This window comes from Miniopterus schreibersii (assembly GCF_964146895.1).
Source record: "Miniopterus schreibersii genome assembly, chromosome: 6".
Classification (NCBI taxonomy): Eukaryota; Metazoa; Chordata; class Mammalia; order Chiroptera; family Miniopteridae; genus Miniopterus; species Miniopterus schreibersii.
The window spans coordinates 16145574-16165601 of record NC_138107.1 but is presented as its reverse complement, the minus strand read 5'-3'; the positions used below and the strand labels follow the sequence as shown (position 1 = coordinate 16165601).

At 45.3% G+C, this 20028-nt stretch overlaps 1 protein-coding gene across 5 annotated transcripts in view; it reads left to right on the top strand.

Moving 5' to 3' along the window:
• Window positions 1–7211, top strand: part of RCAN2 (regulator of calcineurin 2) — a 229619-nt gene extending 222408 nt beyond the window's left edge. For all 5 annotated transcript variants that reach the window (XM_081140267.1, XM_081140266.1, XM_081140269.1 and 2 more), the window contains one exon: window positions 4643–7211. In XM_081140267.1, coding sequence (XP_080996393.1) covers window positions 4643–4803 — 161 coding nt within the window. In that variant the 3' untranslated portion in view covers window positions 4804–7211. The remainder of the gene's footprint in view (window positions 1–4642) is intronic.
• The last annotated feature ends 12817 nt before the right edge of the window (window positions 7212–20028 follow it).

Here is a 20028-nt window from a genome sequence, read left to right as displayed (position 1 = left end):
TTTTATAAAGAATTCAAGAAGGTGCCAGCTCATGGCCCATCCCCCAGGAATGGCGTGACGGAGAACTTGCTGGGGCACTGGGACCAGCGGTCACCAACACACTTCTCTGCGGCTGTGCCAGAACACGTCACACCGTCCCCTCATCAGCACAGGGACTCAGCCTCCTCCCTCCTGAGGACAGGAAGCAGACCGTGGTCCCCTCCACTTCCTCCGGACGTGCAGAGACGGTGACGCTGTCCTCAGCCTGTCTCCAGCCCCTCAGGAAAACAGGAGACAGGACTTTGGCATCGATTTTGAACAGTGGCCAAGCCTGCATCGGTTCCAAAGGCTGGATGAGAGTTTAACTTTGGAGCACGTGCTAGCGGATTATGCGTTTGCGTGGCTGGGAATTTGTTTCCTGGGGGTTGGTGGAAACCCCTGATCAGTGCATTTTCTGGGGACTTTTGATCCCGGCCTCCTTTCCGCATGCAGGGGAAAGGACAGCTGGAGTACAGAGTGAGGAGTGAGAGTGTGATGGGTGAAACTCTGCTCGTCCTTTATAAGAAACGCTGCTCTGCGTGGCCCCGCCCACTGCCCCGGGACAGGACCTGCCCTGCCCTGTGCACATGAGGTCTCTTGAGCCTCTGGTCCCTATGCAGGGTGACAGTGTTGACGTCATTCCTCATGGTACAGGAATAAGCTGCAGCTCAAAGGGAAAGAGAGGCCAAAAAAGAGAGAAATTCAATCCAGCAAGACCAAAGCTATTTCTTTTTATTGTGTGGGCTCTCAACAGCTGTCTAACGTTGCTGGGTTTTGATAGTAAGAAAATTCTCAAATTCAGAACAGTGAAATGTCAGAGTTAATGGGATTGCAGCAATAAACTCCCTACTGCCAAGCAATCTGACTTTGGTACCTTGACATGAAAGTTCCCTGCATAAGGTGTCCCCGCACAGGGTGCCCTGCACAGGGTACTTGCCCCTCCCCTATCCTGAGTGGGCCCCAGCACCCCTAGACTGAGAGGAAGGCACCCACTTTTGAAAGGTAAACACACTGCAACTACAGGGGTCTTTAAGGGAATGTTCTTTATTCAAGGCAGGGCCAACAAATGGTTTGATCAAAAAGCTAGCTTCATAATGTATATTTTAACCACAATTTAAAAAAAAAAAAAAAGCTAGCATCTTAACAGCAGCTGAGGAAAGGAGCAGGGTGTCCGGTGAGCCCTCTGGCCAGGGTCCCTGGGTCACCTCACCCCCAGGCCCCGCTCTCCGACCTTGCTCTGCTATGGCAGACTCTCCTGTCATCCCCGCTTGCCTCAGAGGACAGGAGACTGCTGCTCCCTCTTCCCTGTGTCACAACCAGCAGGGCCACAAAGGGAACTTTGGTGGCCACCTGTTTTCCTTCAAAAGCACTTCTCGAAACGTGCAAACTTCGAAGACGTCCTTCCCACAAAAACAAGAGCCACCTAATCTCATTACGCAGATGTCATTTCTTCCTCTGTCTCATTCAGAACTGCAGAGTGTCCTGAAGGAAAGAGGACATGTTGGGCACCCTGGATACAGTGAACTCACCACTGTTTGCTGGGGAGCACTGTGGGGCTTCCTGTTCTCCCAGAAACACAGATGAGAGGGTCAAAGCTTAATTCAGGCCTGTGGTGGGAGTGGCTGCAGAGCTGGTCCGGATCCCTCGTTTGTGTTCCTTTCTGCATCTTCAGCACGCCCCCCCCACCCCTGCACTGCCGTCTACCTGCACTATTATTATTTTCCAATGAAAAATCATGATGCATAACAGAGGGAGGGAAGGGACACACTCTGTGCATGCCAGTGCCCTCCCAGGACCTCAGCCTCCTAGGACCAGAGCCGTCTGCCTGTCACAGCCGAGCGCCTGTGGAGCAGGGAGCCAGTGCAGATGTCACTCAGTCAGAATTCGCAGGTTGCTTCCTCAGACTGGAAACCTCTGTTTTTAGCAAGTACCTGCGGTAGCTGCCAGGTGTGTGAGAACCACCGCCCAAGGATGCCCCCGGCCAGGCGTGCCACCCTGGCCCACAGCCTGCCTGCGCCTCTCAGATAAAGGCGATTCGTGTACCTTCCTCTCCTTAGCAGTAGTAGCTGAAGTGGTTCTTCTACCTGCGCATTTTGATAAAAACGACACAATTCTTTAAGGAGAACAGAACGAACACATTTCAGTGAGCTCTGAGTAGCATCTATATGTTCACCACAGCTGCGAGTGTATGGGACGCTAACCTCAGGGGGGGTGACGGTGCCCACTGTCAGCTGCTGTCCTCGGGGGGGATAAGCCAAGTGTCATGACTGGTTCAGTCAAGGACCTCCTTCCTGGTGTTGCTCCGTGTCCCCAGTTAGTGTCACTGTCCTCTCCTGAAGCTAAACTGGCCCACGTGTCAGAGATTTAATACTTGTTGACACAACTCTCTCACCCTACCATTTCACCAGATCTGGACTTTAAGTTATAGAGTCTTTCTGAGCCCTATTTCTATGGTTCTGGTTGGTTCTATCCTTTCTTCCGCCAGTATCCGGGGAGGTGCTGGAGGCGTGAGGCTCCGTTCTTGTGAACCGCATTGCCCTCACCCAGGAAAGCCCTTGCTCCATGCACCACGATGTCGAGGGGGGTCCAATAAAGATTTCCCTGACTCCGAGGGAAAGAGAACACTCCTAGCAGGGGATGGATATTATGTTGCTAGGGCTGCCATAACCAAGAACCACAGACTGAGAGGCTTAAACAACCCAAAATTGATTGACTCAAGTTCTGGAGGTTAGGAGTCCGACTCGAGGCATTGGCAGGGCCATGCAGGCTCTGAAGGCGCTGGGGAAGGACCTGTTCCAGTCTCCCTTCCAGCCGCGGCAGCTCCTGGCTTGTGGCAGCCGTAATTCCAGCCTCCTAGTGCGTGCCTCCTATTTCCCCCTTTTTCTAAGGACACCAGTCATTTCAAAGCAGGGCCCACCCCAGTGGCCTCATTTTGACTTAACCATCTGCAAGACCCTAACTCCAAATAAGGTCACATTAACAGGTTCCAGGAATTGGAACTTCAACATATTTTGGGAGGGCATAATTGAACCCCTAATAACAGCTGACTCTAAATGTTTAAATCCTTCCCAGCATAACTTAGACGAGCTTTGATGCTTGCTGCATTATTAGTGCTCCTAATTCCCTAATGTCGGCACCTAGAATTTAATACGGTACCTTGCAAGAGCTGGCTATTTTCCCCAAGATGTGCACAGCAGCACATACACGGTACCCTAGAGCTGGAACTGACAATACTTGCTCTAGCCGCCCTCAAGGGTCACTTCCCATTACAGACTGAGGATAAGAGGTAAGATTCCTGGACAGGGTGTTGTCTGGCTTTGATCCTGGTTGGGGGGAGGCAGGATTTAGGGAGTCTCGCAGAGAGGTGTGGCTATGCCAAATAAAAGTTGTTGGCTTGCTGGGTATAAAATGTGGCTGTCATGATTCGGGGACAACAGGTAGACCAGTTTGACCCAAGTCAATAGGGAATTGCTGGAGATGATGTTGGAAGAGATTGATGAGATTGTACAGGGTCTTCTGTCGAGTCTAAAAAACCAGGAGTTGATCTTGGTGAGACCTGGAGAGCCACTGAACAGGAGGATGTCTGGGGGACATTGCTTATAGGCTTTTTTGTTGATTGATGAAGAACAGGAAGTAAAGGATGGGCCATCAGAAGATAGGTGAGCATGTCAGTAGCTGAGAAGTTACAAGCGTGCAGACTGAGAAAGCCCCGCCTCCTGCCCCACCACCTGGAGGTCTTCTCCTTGTCTTTCAGGCCCAGGTCAGCTGTCACCTCCACTAGGAAGCCTTTTAGAGTTACTTGCTCCTTACAATTTGGCACCATAGTCCTTGACATATATCGCCACCCAGCGCTTACCATGGAATATTGTGACACTCCCTGCTTCCAAAAGCCACCACTGGGCTGTGCTCTTGAGAAAGGCAGTTTTGTGGTTTTTTTGGGTTTTTTTATTGTGCTTTGTAGCCTTTATGACTAGCAGTGGGCCAGACCATGGGAGATGCTCAATCAGTCCCTCCCGAAGTGAAAAGGGACAGACAGGAAGCCAGCTGGCTAACAGCAATTTGATTGTAAGACGGGCAAGTTAATAATGGTAGACTTTTAGGCCTGAAAGGGACCTTGATCGCCACTATCTCAGTTACCCAGTGACTACTGCCAATCCCCAAACAAGCCACGATCCTGCCTTATTCCATCCTGGGACAGCGCTTGCTGTGAGACATGAACAGCCGGAGAACTTAGAGACTACTTTATCCAAAAGGTGAGGAACTGAAGTGACAGGCTCAAGGCTACTCAGCAGCTAGCAGCAATGCTGGGGAATCGAAGAGAAGCCGGTAACTCACTGCAGGCCCATTCAGTCCTCGCCACAATCCCATGGGGTGGAGATCCTGCCATTCGGACACTTACAGTTGAGGACCTGAGGCTAAGAGCGGTTCAGGGGCCTGTTCCGTGTTGTAGGTGATAGGCGGTCAGGCTGGGCTACAGTGACGGACAGCCCTCATTCCATTTCCCAGGGCCCCGAGCTGTCCCTGGGTAAGATCATAAGCTTCCTGAGACTGTAAATTCTTCTCGCTTCCTAAGCAAACCTCGTCAGAGAACCTGTTTCTCACCCCCACTTTTCTTGCTTTTCAGGAGAGAAGTATGAGCTCCATGCAGGGACTGAGTCCACCCCAAGTGTCGTCGTGCACGTGTGTGACAGTGACATAGAGGAAGAAGAAGATCCAAAGACTTCCCCAAAGCCAAAAATCATCCAGACCCGGCGTCCTGGCCTGCCACCCTCCGTGTCCAACTGAGCTCACCGCTCCGCCTCAACAATACGTCTCCTCTTTACCATGCTTTCTTTTTTCCCTGTTGTTTGTCGGAAAAAAAAAAAATTGCCTTTAAATCACTGGGTGTTTGATTGTTTGAGATTCCTTCCTTGTAATTAAGCCTCTCAAAGAAAAGGGCTAGGAAAGGGGATATGTTTCCTGATCATATCATACCATCAAGTATAATCCATTATTTAGAAAGTTCTAGAAAAAAAGTAGTATTTTCTTATTACACAATCAGCACAGCCTGTATCTTCATTCTCTCGTGATGATCCAAGCCAGAGACGTCAGTAACAAATAGCACCCGTGTTGTCTGTGAGCTGTTTCAGTCCCAGTCCTGATGTGTGTGTGTCATTTATTCCTGGCCACTTCAGTTGGACCATAAGTACGCTTGAGTTTGACTGCATGAGATTTCCCTATCTGGTCTCACTCAGTCCTCTGCATCCCGACATTCCCAGGACATGCATGATCACCAGCATTTATTTTCATGATTTGAGGATGTACTATTAACTCACAGATTATCAGCATCCAGCCATGTCCTATCTAGAGTAGGAAAATTATCACAGCATCATCCAGCTCAACAAGCCTGGGTATAGTCACTATTTTGAGTCAACACTTCATAGCTCTGTTAAAACTCCTGGAGGCAAAACTGAGCTTGGCCCCAAAGATACTGCTCAGTAGATTTTGAACACCACTTCCATATAGAACTTTCCAGCCTCATTGGGGAGGCTCGTCCAGGGTGATAGAGACCGATTTCAGACAAACCTATTTATTACAGAAGTTTCATGGTGTCTGAATGATTGTTTTTTCTCTTTGTATATTTGTACAAATGTTTCAGCTGTGCTTTTAAAATCTGGATGTTTTTTATTTAGTGATTGTTCAGCCATTTGCTGCTTAAAAACATAATATGTGCATTGCTTATGAATGCATTCGTATACTAATACAGATAATCAGATAATATTACACTCTATTATGGGTAATGCTGAATTTTGAAAGGACACAAGACTTCTCATGCCAATGTATAAATGATTAGCCAACATCTTTGCTATCAAAACCACTTGTTTTTAAATAAAGTGACGTTGCTAATGCCAGTTGTAGACGATTTGGATGAAGCTAAATCTCCAGAATCTAGCAGCTGCTGAGCATATGAGAAGGCAAAGGATGATAAATGTACGCCAATCCTACTCATGCAATGCCCATATTGCTCAAAAAATCATTTGTTTTTGTTACATGTGAGTTTTCTATTTCTCTAGCCCAAAGTGCATTACAGAAGATACACCTATAGAACCATTTCCTTCTGCTATATGTGCCAGGCCTCATCGACTCCTGTACATTAATGAATTACTTTAGATGCAAATGCCAATTGCGACGGAGTGGGGAAATACTTTCATTACCCAAGCCTCAGAAAAACACACAAGAACAATAACGCAGCCAACTAATAGAAGGATTGTTGTGGTTTTCGACTAAGGTGTATGTTAGTTTTATCAGAAACTTAAAACATAGACTGATCACTCAGAAATTCAAGTCCGTTCTACTGTGAATATAGCAATATTGTACTGGACACAGTATGAGTGAAACTGAGGACAGCGTTGCCTGTAAGGTCCTGAGTTTCCGTAAGAAAAATGAAGGCTCCTCTTAAAAATAAAGTCTGAGGAGTGTATAATAAGCAGATGCTTTGACTTTCCTTTGCTGTGGAGATTTTTGGTTTTTCATTAATAAATGAGAGGTTAGGCTGAGTAGTGGAGAAATGTCGCCCTCTAGTGGAAGGAATAGAAGCATTGGCCTCAGCTATTGAGATGAACAGAGAAGTGCAGCTGAATCTTCTCTATCATCTGCGGGTTGTTTGACTTTTTAAGCTACTCAGAATTTTTCAAAATGCAGGTTCTAAAGAAATCTAGATGAGAGAAAAATATTTGGAAATGGTTTTTAAATGTCGAAGAACAGGTACAGCAGACATTTCTAATTAAATTCAGTAAAAATCAGATTGACTGTTCTGGGTAGTCATAAAATACAAATTCGGTGGAGTGTATGACCTAAATGGTTGGTCTTGGAGAGCTTTATTGCAAAATGTCCATGCAGATCTGTCTCAGACCCAGTAACTCTTTCCTGAGACTGGGTTTGGGGAGGGAGGAAGAGGAACTTTCCCCAGGAAGGCGGGAAGGAACAAGAAGACCTCGCTGAAGTGTTTCCGTGGAAGCTCCCAGCCTGTGAGAGTCGGAACCGCCTCAGCATTTCCATGCCGCACATTCTGCAAACCTCTGTAGCACTATTTTAAGTTTGGAAAGTTTAACTATGGAGGGGGAGGGGGAGATTTCCACCAACTGAATCATTTGTGCACGTGTATAGCTCAAAGAGCTTAGACTTCAAATATACCTGGTGAATGACTCTTTGTCCACGTGGTGTAATTTCTTTGTTGTCTGCCTGAGTTGACTATTTTTGAGTGGCCATGGTGGAGGAGTGCAATTCAGCCCACAGTCCTTCTAAGAGATTACCCAGAGATGAGATGGACTCATCTAAGCTTTTCCCTGATGGGAGCAGAGGGTGAAGCTGGGTGGTAGCCACCTCATGAACAAGGAGGAATTTGAGCAAGGCCTGGAGGGATGGGTTGGGTTCTAATGAGGGGAAATGGGAGAGCCCCCTGTGTCATTGTCATTATTCCACCTTCTTGGTCCTAAAAGTCATTTCAAGTGTACGAGGACCCTCTTTTAACATCTACCCAATTCTGTTCTTTCATTTAAAGCACTCTAAGACACCCAAGTAAAAGCTTATCACATAGAACACTAAAAGCACTCTCATTTAAAAAAATGATAGGGACACTATTTCATTAAAATTAACAGCCTCTGTAAGTCAAATGACACCATTATGAGAGTGAAAAGGAAAGACTGAAAGAAGACTGGGAGAAGATATTTGCAATACATACAGTTGTTAAATAACTCATACCCAAAATGTCTTAAGAAAAAAGAAAAAAAGTTCTACAAATCAATAAGAAAGAGGCAGGCAATTCATTTTTTTTAATAAATGGTCAAAGTACTTAAATAGGCACATCACAGATACTGGCAGTTCACGCATGCACACTCATACCTGAAATACTCATGTGGTCCATACACATTACAAAGCGTTCAACATCATCTCTCATCAGAGAAAGGCAAGTCACAGTCTCACAGGGTACACCACACACCTACCAGAATGGCCAAATTGAGGATGGGGAAATGCCAGGTGCTGGTGATGAAACGGAACAAGGCAGAACACTGGTAATACCTACTACGGCTGAGCATACGCCTGTCTGGGGGCCATTGCACTCCAAGACATACAACCAGCAAACATGACTTTCACATCTACCAAAGTGCTTGCACCATAACACCCCCAGCAGCATTGCTGATGATAGCCATCAGCCGGATACAACCCAAGTGTCCTTCAACTGTAGGCTGGATAAGTAAGCCGTGGTAACATTCACACAAAGAAATATCACAAAGCAATAAAAATACAAATCACTGGGGCATAGAATAACATGGATGGATCTCAAACTCATCCTTCTGAGCAAAAAAAGACAGACACGAAAGAGTATATGATGTATGACTCCATTTATGATGTTAAGAGTCAACACTGGCCTATATTAATAGAAATAATAGTGGTTACCTTTTGGAGGTATTGACTGAGAGAGGACACATGGAGCCTTCTGGGGTGCTGTAAGCATTCTACATCTCTATCTAGATCTCCGGGGAGGTATACATGTGTAAAATTCATTTAAAATGTAAATTAGACCTCAGCTGAAACAAAACCACTATGAGAAGAGGAGGGACGAACCATTCGTTGTGAAAATAATTTGGAATGTCCCCTCATCCTAAAAATACACCCATCTTATGTCTGTGAGATATTTCCTTACATACAAAACCTTTAAACTCTATAAATAAGTATTTATAAAGTAGAAAGCACAGGACGCTAGCACAGGATGAGGCACTGTTCATCCCAGTGACAAATACTAACCAAGGACATACTGTGTGCCTGACACTAGGAGTAGAATCAAGTGTGGGAAAGAGACTATAACCAAAGAAGTAAGCAAATAAATAATTACAACTTCTGACAGGTGAGCACGGTGAAGAGAAGCAAGAACACATTGTGAGAAGAGAGAACACAAGTGAAGGGTTGTGGGCAGGGAAGGCCTCTCTGAAGGGGTGACATCGAAGCTGAAATGGAGAAAAAACTGGCCACTGAAGAGCTAGAAGAGCTTCCAGGCAGCAGGGTGATGGCCATGGACATGGAAAGGCCTCCTCATGTTGGAGGAACCTCAAAGGTATTATCAGTTTGGCAGAAGCACAGAGATCCAGGCCTTGGCTCAGAGTGAGGTTGTGAAAGGGGTGGGGTCCGGGCTCTGTAGAGCCTTGTAGGCCAAGCTAGGGGGCTTGGAATTCATTTTAAGCACAGTGAAGAGGGTTTCAGCAGGGAAATTATATGACTCAATTCATTGTGAGACATCCTATTCTCACAGAAACTTCCTAACACAAAGCCACAGTCCTCAGTGTCCAGAGGCTCCAGTCTGGGGGCCTGACCGCCTACTGCCCACTCTAGGCTTGAAAAGATAACTTTGACATCACTGCAGTCTTATCTGCCCAACAAATTCTCAGCAACCAACGTCAATACGCAGTGCGGCTCGTGGTTCTAGAAAAGTTTGCTGCTTTTTTCTCTCCCTCCCCAAGTCATTTAGAAGGTCTGGTGCGAGCAGGGGAGAACAGAGCAGGTGATAAAGAATAAGTCAGTGATTCAGGAAAACATTCATTTAGCTGCTGGTACAGTGTGTCCCTGCCAGGAGCCACCATGCAGAGCGGTATTGCACACTTGGCAGACTTTCCCCTTAAATTTATGCAACCCGAGAAAGGGAAAATTTCAAGCAAAAAGTTTTCTGTCAAACCCATTCATCTGCTCCTTTCAAAGATAGTCTGGGGAAACGTGCTTGGAGTTGATTTGGGAGATTTTATGTCTAAAAGGAAGCCATATCTAAGGTTGTGTGTCCGTGTGTGTGTGTGTGCGTGTGTGTGTGTCCAAGCGCCTTTGGTATAAGTTGGAAATAGGAAACCCAGCACAGGCTGAAATGGTTGAAATACTCTGTGCTAAAGATTTTCATGCAGAATACCTCCTCGGTTCTTTTGCCTTATTTTGCAGTCTCATCCAACAATTGAGTTTGCCAACTTTTAGGGCTGGGCATGACGTGGGCTCCTTGACGGCTGCAACCATCAGTGGAACCATTATTGTCTCCCAAGCAGACTGTGGATCTGCCTGCGGCATCATTTTATTCCTCAAGAAAGGTTTGTCCCTGTTTTCCTAATGCCGCCGAGCTCGGCACCTACGAGCCCGCGTGCTGTGCTGCGGGCGGGGGGAGGCCTGTGGTATAAGTCCCAGCACCCCCTTCAGGGCGGAGGCCCTCATGCCCCACATGCTGAGGCGGTGGTGGCTCATGACCCCCCCCTGGGTGGCCAGGCATTGCACTCAGATGGAGAGATCGCCCACCCCGGGTCACACACCCCCGCTTCCCGGGAGAGCCTGCACGCAGTGACTGGCCATGCGGGAGTGGGACGACCTGGTGCGACAACTCAAGGGCGCCCCCAGCTCCGGAGCTACTTAAGGGGCTGCCTGGGGCCTCAGCATCTCAGTCCGACTCTTCCCTCAGCCTAAACATACTTCCTTCACACCCCCTCAGGGGTGCCACTAAGGGCTCCCCACAAGGCTTCCTCGGAGAGCCTGTGTCCCAGAGAGACTAACCCAACGCATCCTCAGCAGCCATCTCTCCATCCCTCGGAGCTCTCTGCGACGGTGCGAGCCCTTCCGTCCACCCCATGCCTCTGCGTTTCCGACATGGGCGGGTCACACCAGGAGTTAGTAGCTTTTCCCGAAGCAGCACAGCAAAGCTCCTTCCACGCCTCTCCGCGGGCGACAGCCGAGTGCCTGAGGGGCTCAGCGAGTGTCAGCGCAGGAAGGGCGGCGAAGGCCTGCTCAGATGTTGCCGGGGGCCCTTATGGAGACCACAGAGGGATCTGTGGCAAGGGGGTCACGACTCTGGGGGCCACCGCCGGCCAAGCCTGGTGTGCGGGAAAGGGATGGAGATGGTGTGCGTGGCTTTAGGCAAATTACTAAAGTCCCTGAAACTCAGTTTTCTCTCCTGTAAAATGGGTATAATGCCCCACCTTTGTCATGGGGACTTAATAAAGTAATACTGCCCGGCTGGGCGTGGCTCAGCGGTTGAGCGTCGACCTAGGATCCCAGCGATCGGGGTTCGATTCCCGGTCAGGGCACATGCCCGGGTTGCGGGCCAGGCAGCCGATCAATGACTCTCTCATCATTGATGTCTCTCTCTCTCTCTCTTTCCCTCCTTTCCTCTCTCTGAAATCAATAAAGATATGTTTTAAAAAAATAAAATAAAATAATAAAGTAATACTAATAACGGCAGCAATTATTATTGGTACATTCGCAAATTTTGGTGCCACGTGACCCCAGCTCTTTATGTAAGGTGTTAATGCATATCACACCTGGCACACCGTTTGGTACCCATTTTGTGTTTTTACCACTTAGATTGTATTATAACACATTCCCTCTCCTGGTTAGTGGCATCTGGACTTCCTTTGGAAAGCCACCTCCCCTCCTACTCCTAAGTCAATTGGGATCTTACAGCCTGAGGTTCTAGTACCTTCTCAGGTCTGATCAATCCCCCAGTCACAGTGAATGATTGAGGGATGTTCACATGATCCAAGGTAAGTGAATCAGAACCAATACCAGGATGTTTGCTGATACTAATGGGAAGGAGAATATTTTCCTACTTAAATTATTAAATTGAAAAATTTAAACTTGAAAAGCCTAGAGCTTCCTTGTGGCTATTTTCTCCCTAAGAATGAAAGCAATCCAGAGAAAAGGTGAGCTTAAAGATTGAGAAAAAAGAAGCAGGGATTGCAAGCGGTTTTAATGTCATTACTTAAGCACCTAGATCAAACTATGCCTGAAGCTAAAATCATCTTAAATATTTCAGATGCAAGCAACTTCCCGTTTGCTTAATTCAGTGTAAGTGGGGTTTCCTCACTTTAATGAGAGAGCAACCAGCTAAATAGTAAAGAAAATGTAATAGGCATAACCATGAAGTCTTATGTTTAATTGTTTTTAAAAAATACACAAGTATAGAGAAGGAGATCAATTTTAAGAAGGAAAGTATAATAACCGCTTGAGGACCTTAGTTGTGTCAGTGTGGGAGAGGGGTAAAATCTTCTTTTCTGAGTCTTTTTGTTTAAAACATTTTATGAAACACATATGTTTACTGCCCAACTGATACCCCCAAATCTCTTGGAAATTACAGAAAAAAAGTCATCAAAAGAAGATATACATAAAATCTCTGAAACCCAAGGAAAGGATATTGTCCACAAAATCTGAGTCCCTTCTGGAATGCAGAAAACAGATTGATAGAGAAACTAAACCTGCTAAAGCCACAATAGAAAACCTGTACTGGCTACCATGGGAGTCAGCCTTTCCACCTGAACCTAGGAGAAACTCTGAGCTCAAAGTCAGCAGGTGCACAGAGGAGGGGGCAGGAAATAAAAGGGCTGCTTTTAGAAGACCTGAGGTCAACTGAACCCCTCTCTCCCACTAGCTATAGCTGCAGAAATGTCCCAAGGCCAAATCCCCAAGACTTGTTTACTAACAAAGCCAAAGGGCTGCCTGGCCAGTGCTCCTGATGGGGACTTGAGGCCCATCAGAGCCTCATAACCACTCGTCACCTCCACTGAGGACTTGGATGAGAAAGCCTGTGCTCCCCAGTTTTGACATTGGATACTTTCCGCTTAGCTTCCCTGGGAAGCATGAGATGCAAACTTTACAAGACCTTGCATGTCTGAAAATGTCATTATTACACCTTCACACTCATTGAGTTCTAGCTTCTAGAAGCCCCATGTCATTCTCATTTCTGCTTCTTTATTTCCCTCCTGGAAGCTTTTAGGGCTGCTTTGCCCCAACTGTTGTGAAGTGTCATGTGCTAGCTACCTCCCAAGTCCTTTCAGTCTAGAAACTCCAATTCTTCAATTATGGATACTTCTCCTGACTAATTATTTGAAATGTCCTCTCTCTATCTTTTCTTCTCTCTTTTGAAATATCTGCTATGTGGATCTTAGATCATTTGAAATTATCCTCTAATTCTTTTTTTTAAATCCCCCCTCTGTCTCTCTGCAATTTTCTATCTGTCTTTCTGTTCTGTTTTCTGGGAAATTTCTTCAACTTTCTCTTCCAAATCTTCTATTTAATTTTTTCTTTCTGTTGACATGTATTTAATTCCTGAGAGTATTTTCATTCCTAGAATGTTTCTTGTCTATTGCCTTCTGTTCTTGTTTTATACAATATTTCCTCTTCTTACTCTGGAAATGTTATGTGTTGCTTTTTTTTCTGTTTCTTACATGCTGTCTTTTTTCCTATTTACTTTTATTTATTTATTTGATATCTCCCCCCTCCCACCCCATTCTTAGTAGGGACAGATTTTTTGCCTCTCGGGGAAAAATTGGAAAAGTCTGGAAACACTTGTTTGTCACCACTGGGGACTTGCACTCTGGCATCTGACGGGTAGAGGCCGGGGATGCTGCTAAACATCTTAGAATGCACAGCACAGCCACACAGAGAGTTACCTGACCCCAAACAGCAGTAGTGCTGAGGTTAAGAAAACCTGTGTCATATGTTTTCTCCAGTGTTTTGTGATTCTTGGAGATTTGCTCATATTTTCCATGAAACACTAAAAATGTGATGGAATTGATTGTTTGGTCATGAGTTGAAGACTGAACTTCACGGTAGGTCCGTCTACATGTCACTTTCATTGTACAACTTCAAGCTTTTTTCTGTTTGTAGTTTAAGAAAAATTTGATTACATAGTTATGGAGTTAAATACATCACAGTCATTTTTCCTAACAGATTTTATTTTTTTAGAATAGCTTTAGATTTACAGAAAAGTTGTGAAACTAGGACAGAGAATTTGTATATACCAGGTACCCACCTTCCCCTGCTACTAATTGCTTACTTTAGCAAGGGACATTTGTTACAATAGAATGCACCAATATTAATACATTATCATTAAGTAATGCTCATAGCAAATCAATTTATCCAGAGAAGAGCTGCGGGTCTCCTGCTTGGAGGATTGAAGTCTGGCAACCAGTATTCTAGCTGCCCAGCCTATTGTTTGTCTTCCGTGATGGGGTCACACCCACAGCCACCCACCTCTAGCTATATTCATTATCTCTGACACCCAAGTCCTTCTAGTTCAGTCTCCCCAGGGAGTCTGTAATCTAGTCTAGGGAGTCTGGAAAAGGAGCAGTCAGCACAGAAAACATCACTTTATATCACCATGGGAACAAGGAATCTTTACAGCTAAATGACCATAGTCTACCCAGTGAAACCGTGTGCCTGGCTGTGCACGGAGGCCGAGCGAGGATTCTAACAGCCTCTTATTCATGTTTCAGACAATCTTCCTATTTTTAACCCCACCTGCTCCCCCATTTTCAGAGGCACCTGGTGCTTGCCATCACTGAGGTTCTGCCCCAGGCCCTGGCCTCCTGCCTGCCTCCAGCCCCCCGGGGATCTGCTTCCCTAATCTCTGCTGTAAGAACCACGCTTTCTTCAGCCCACTAGCTGCCAAACGCGGCCGCCACTCTCCTGAAAGGGGCGTGCTCCTCCACAGCCATTCACGCCTCTCACCTCTGCAGAAAAGCACGCAATTCCTGAAAATGGAACTTGAGGCCCTTCTCTCTATTGGATGTGTTGCAACAAGAAATGTGTCATCAAGTTACTTGAAGTCAGAGGAGAGACAAGCAAATGTCCGTTTTTAAACCTCCAAAAATCAACATTTATCGGTTTCCCACAAACGGAAACAGTGCTGGGCAAAAGTTTTCTAGCAGCCTGGGCTCTTCTCAGGGCCTCACTGCAGTATCCTTTAGGGGAGTGAGTTCCCCGCCTACGGAATGCAGCATCTTTTGTTGTTTTGTTACGATTCCTTATCATTAGACATACTTCATTCTGGCCTTTAGCTAGACCACTGCCATCTAGGTGCCAGTGTTAACTCCCCATATTGAAAAGACAACACAAAGGAAAAGAGACCAGAGAAAAGCCAGCATCCAGCTCTGATCACTAGAAGAATGATAATTAACATTTGTGAATTTTTCTCATTTAATCCTCATGACGGTCTGTGAAGTTGATTTTTATTGCTCCGTTTTGCAGGCTCGGAAACTCAGGTGAACAAAAGTTAAGCCCAAAATGCTAAGTTTAAAGCTCAGGGAGTTTGAGTCCAGAGCCTAAAGTTTTAGAGACGACACTGCACCCCTCCCCTATGGGAAAGCAGAGGTGACTGCAGAGGGCCAGCTGGGCAGGTAACGCACTCGTTAGCGTTGGACCTGGGGGCTTAAGACGCCCTGTGGTACCTGCTCTGTTGTTTGAACTCATTTACTACCATCTCGATGCCCAGGGTGGAACACCCTACACCAAAGAGCTTGGGGGAGACTATGCAAAGTGGGAAATCTCCAGAGAGGGAGGCGCAGGGACCCTCAGGCCTTCCCATCTGCACCTGGCCTTGGACTGGCTCAGCCCCCCTCTGGGTCTCTCACCAGCTCAGTGATTTCCAGCAGAACTTACCGTCTCGGTTTGCATCTAACATTGTTTCTGGTCCCAAAAGAGAGGGCAGATCTTTCCGGGAATGACACGCTCAAGTAAGGAGAACGCAGATCCTTGTGAGTTTTCTTGCTCTTTATTTCTGGAGCTGGACAATGGGAGTGGGCCTTGGGCCCCTTGATTCATAGATCCATGAGCAGACAGAAACATGAGAAAGACTGGGGTTCAGTCTCCCGTGCTCAGGAGGAGACAGGACTGTATCTAATCTACTCAGAGCCCATAGGTAGCTAACAAAGTCATAAACACGGGGGGGGGGGGGGGGAATTATAACAAAATAAGAGAGATCCAGAAATGCAAATGTGTAAAATGTGGGTTACGTCATTTTAAGATTAATGAGTGACTGGGCAAGGCCGGCAGCTGGCCAGCCTGTGTTCTGGGGGCTGGCTGTGATTTGATGCCTCCTGGCAGTGGCTGTCCTCACCAGTGTAAATGTCAGTGTGGACAACTCGGGGTCTTATTGCCGTCTGGGATTCTCAGGACAGCAGCAAAAATTCAGGAGACCTCCTTGCAGATGTCGGCCCAGCCTGGGAAGGTCAAACTAGAGGGACCCCTAAGAATATGGGAACCCACCCTCCCCTTGCCTGCCCCTTGAGACCCGCCACCTGCCATTCCCCGCATGGCCCTTCCCTCCTTCCCTCCTTTGCAGATAGAAGCCTGCTCCTGTTTGCGTGTGGAAGCCTGGCAGAAGGTGGGAGGCAGTCATGCTCCTTTCACATGATCTCAGGTGCCTTAGAGGGGAGTTTTACCCAAATAAGTTTTAAGTGCTTCTTAAACTCACCTGATTACTTCTACCAATTCTTTTTTTTTTTAATCCTTACCCTCGGATATGTTTTTCTTTTTTTTATTGATTTTAGAGGGAAAGAAAGAGAAACATAGATGTGAGAGAGAAGCACTGATCGGTTGCCTCTGCTATGCACCCCGAGCAGGAAGGGAACCCACACTGTTCAGTGCTTGGCCCAGCGCCCCAGCCCACTGCACCCCCAGCCAGGGAGCTTCTGCCGGTTCCTAAAGATCTCTGTCAGAAAGCAGTCTCTACTTTCCCCTAGCAGTTCTCCTTTCTCTTTTATGTAGGGAAGGGAAGGGTGATCTTTTCAATGTTCTTTTATGTGTATTATAATTGTGCGGTTACATAACCACTTCCTGGGCTGACCACAACCGTCAATAAGCACATGGCAATGCTTTCAGAGCAAGGATGGCGTCTTATCCTCTCAGCGTGGCCCAGAGCACCTGATCCTGTGCTGAGCACTTATTAGGTGGTTGATAAATCTTTGATGAATAAAATGGGTAAAAAAAATAGATTATTTGATATTATATATGTGTATATATATACATACATATACACATATGTATGTATGTATGTATATCAATCACATGAGAAGACAGAAAAGGACTTCCTACAAGACTACATGAAAACTATCCTCTAATGAAAAAATAAATACCTGTCTTCTTGACCTATTCTCACCCACTTCTTCAATTGCAATCTCAATCCTATAGAGGAAAAAGAGGCCATCATATAGTCACTCAACAAACATTTATTGAGGGCCTACTATGTTCCAGGCACTGTAACAAGCCTTAGAAAAATGAGACATTTGGTGAAAAATACAAACCAAGTTCCTGCCCTAACTGAGTTTGCTTATATAGGTATTTAATGGTTGAAAAGCATGATGAACTAAATTATGTCCCCCAGAAATTCATGTGTTGAAGCCCTAGCACCCACTCCATTTGGAGATAGGGACTTTAGGGAAGTAATTAATAATAAATGAGGTCAGAGGAGCTGAGCCCTAATATGATAGGATTTGTGTCCTTACAAGAAGAAGGAAAGACACCAGAAATCTCTGTCTCTTCCACAGAGGAAAGGTCATGTGAGGGCACAGAGAGAAGGTGGTCATTTAAAAGCCAGAAAGAGGGCTCTCACCAGAATTCAACCCCGATGGCACCTTGATCTTGGATTTCCCCTTTTCATAACAATGACGAAATAAAGGCATGTTGCTTAAGCCACACAATCTGTGGTATTTTGTTCTGACAGCCTGAGAAGATTAATACATCAGTGGTTACTGTAAGAAGAGAGGTGAGAAGAAAGAAAGAAAGAAAGAGAACCGCTCACAGAATAAGAATACAGAATGATTTTGATTATCAGTTAGGATTCTTGTCATTTGTTAAACAAGCTACAATCACACCCATTTTTTATGGATCCCAATAAAGGAGAATCTACAACTTCCCTTGATACTCCCCTTGAGGACTACTTGGCTTTCTCAACCCTGTCGAAACCTTTCGTTGTCTGGTTATGTTTAATGTTTATCTGTCTCCTGAGGCTCATAGTCTACTTCCACAGCAGGTCTCAGCCTCATTCATATGCCAGATGCTGCTGCTCAGCGTCTGGCCTAAATATAGATGTATCCCTCTCGGGGTTTTCTCATTTCTCCTGTGAACCAAGTGCTTTGATTCTCATTCTGGTTTTAATTGGCCAACCAATTAATTTATTTCCATAAATAAGCAATCTCTGAAACACCAAGACAGTCTGCTCTCCCTTGGCTCTTGGAATTAGATGAGCATATATATACCCCAGCTAACTGCTACATGGGCCTGGTCCCTGCTCCCACAACTAAACTTGCAATGTTTGTATTTGTTACCTGTTGTCATTTAGTAAATTACCACAAAGTTAGTAATTACCACATTTATTCTCTTCATTTCTGTGGGTCAGGAATCCAGCTTAGCTGGGTCTTCTACTTCAGGGTCTCATCAAGCTCAAGTTCAATGACTCATCTACTTCAAGGCTGCATCAAGTCATTGACAGGGCTGTGATCTCATCTGAAAGCCTGACTGGGGGCAGATCCACTCTCAAGCTCACTTGGATTATTGGCAGAATTCTATTCTTCAAGGTCTGCTGGATTGAGGGCCTTGGTGCCTTGCTGGCTGTTGTCAAGCAAGTTGTAAAATGGTACAATTACTTTGGAAAAGAATTATTTGCAGTTGAAAGCATGCCTAACAGATACATGTTTTAATAGAAATATCTGAAATTTGGGGCCATAAATTTTGGCCAAAGTCACAACCTCTATTAATCCAAGATTTAAAATTTGGTCTTTTCCCACATTGGGTAAGTTCTTATAGATGGTGTAAATGGAGAGAAATTGTGTGGACTTTATAATATGCTCTATTTGTTCTTCTTATCATTATTAATTTATTATATTCACTTAAAAATTATACTCCTGACAGTGAAAAGAACTCTATAAATCCAAGTCTCTAATATTATGTCAAAGAAGCAGCAAAAAGCAGAAAAGTATGAGCAGAAAAAAGGCAGAACCTCTAAAAGAGAAAACAAAAAAAGGTAGGAGAAAAGCACATTGATATGACCATATACAACATCAGCCCTTAATATCCAAAGCTTTTACAGTATTGACCTTAGACTTTGCCGACAGAAATAAATATACTATGAGACTTTTCCTCTCATTCTGTTTCTCTTTCAAAATTCCCTAAGAGTGATATTTTAGGATCATAAGAGACATGCATAAACATCATATGGGCAATATGCAAAGTAGACGTGTGCCTAACCAATGTAAGTTAATGGCCTAGTAAGGACTTACCTGCTACAAAATACCTGGACTACAGTCCTGCCTGGAAATGCCAATGCCTGGCTGAATATACTGTCTTGAAAATTACCAAGTACAGATGATACAGCAAAAGGACTGACTCTAGAACTGCAATGGCCACTAGCTGACTATGGAGCACTTGAAATGTGGCCGGTGACATATTTTGAAAAGAAAATATTTTTCATATGTTGGCTCAAATAAAATATATTTCTAAAATTAATTCTACCTATTATTTAAAATCTATCTTAATAGGGTCACTAGAAATTTTTGAATTATACGTGTGGCTCCTACTATATTTTTATTAAGAATACTGCTCTAGACCATGATGGCACTCATGAGCACAGAGGCCCAATTTCATTGACCAGAGAGAAAGAATTGAGCTTCAGGTTAACCACGGGATGTGGACATCTCCATATGGAAGACAGGAAGGTTGAAAAGGAGAGGGCTAAGCAGAAATTGGTGTGATTCTGACCAGTGGAGAACATGCTCAATTAGTTTCATGTCAAGGAAAAGGGAAACTCCATAAAGAAGTGTTATGGTACCATGTTCAGGTTATGGTACCATCCCACTTGGGGCCCTCCCAGCCACCTTGTTGGGTTGTGCTCTGCTTCCTGTACTATTTGTCCACCTCAGTCACCTTCTCAGGGACTGTTGGTCTCCATGAGCTATTTTACTTGGCTCTTCTTTCAGTTCTTTGCATGATTCCAGGTGTGATGAAAAATTTTCATGCCCTGGAGTTACTGCTATGGAATTCTAGTTGCGTGGTGAGCAAATGGAACAAAAGTGACAAATGTTTCTATACAGCAGAGACCTAGGCAGTTGACTCAGACACAGAAGTGCTGAACTATTCTTGAAATGAGCTGCAAGCAGAAAATTTCATCCGTCTTCTGCTTAAAGCCTTCAAGGCCTCCAGCCCCTGTGATATATTGTCAGTTTCCATTAAGAGCTGCAA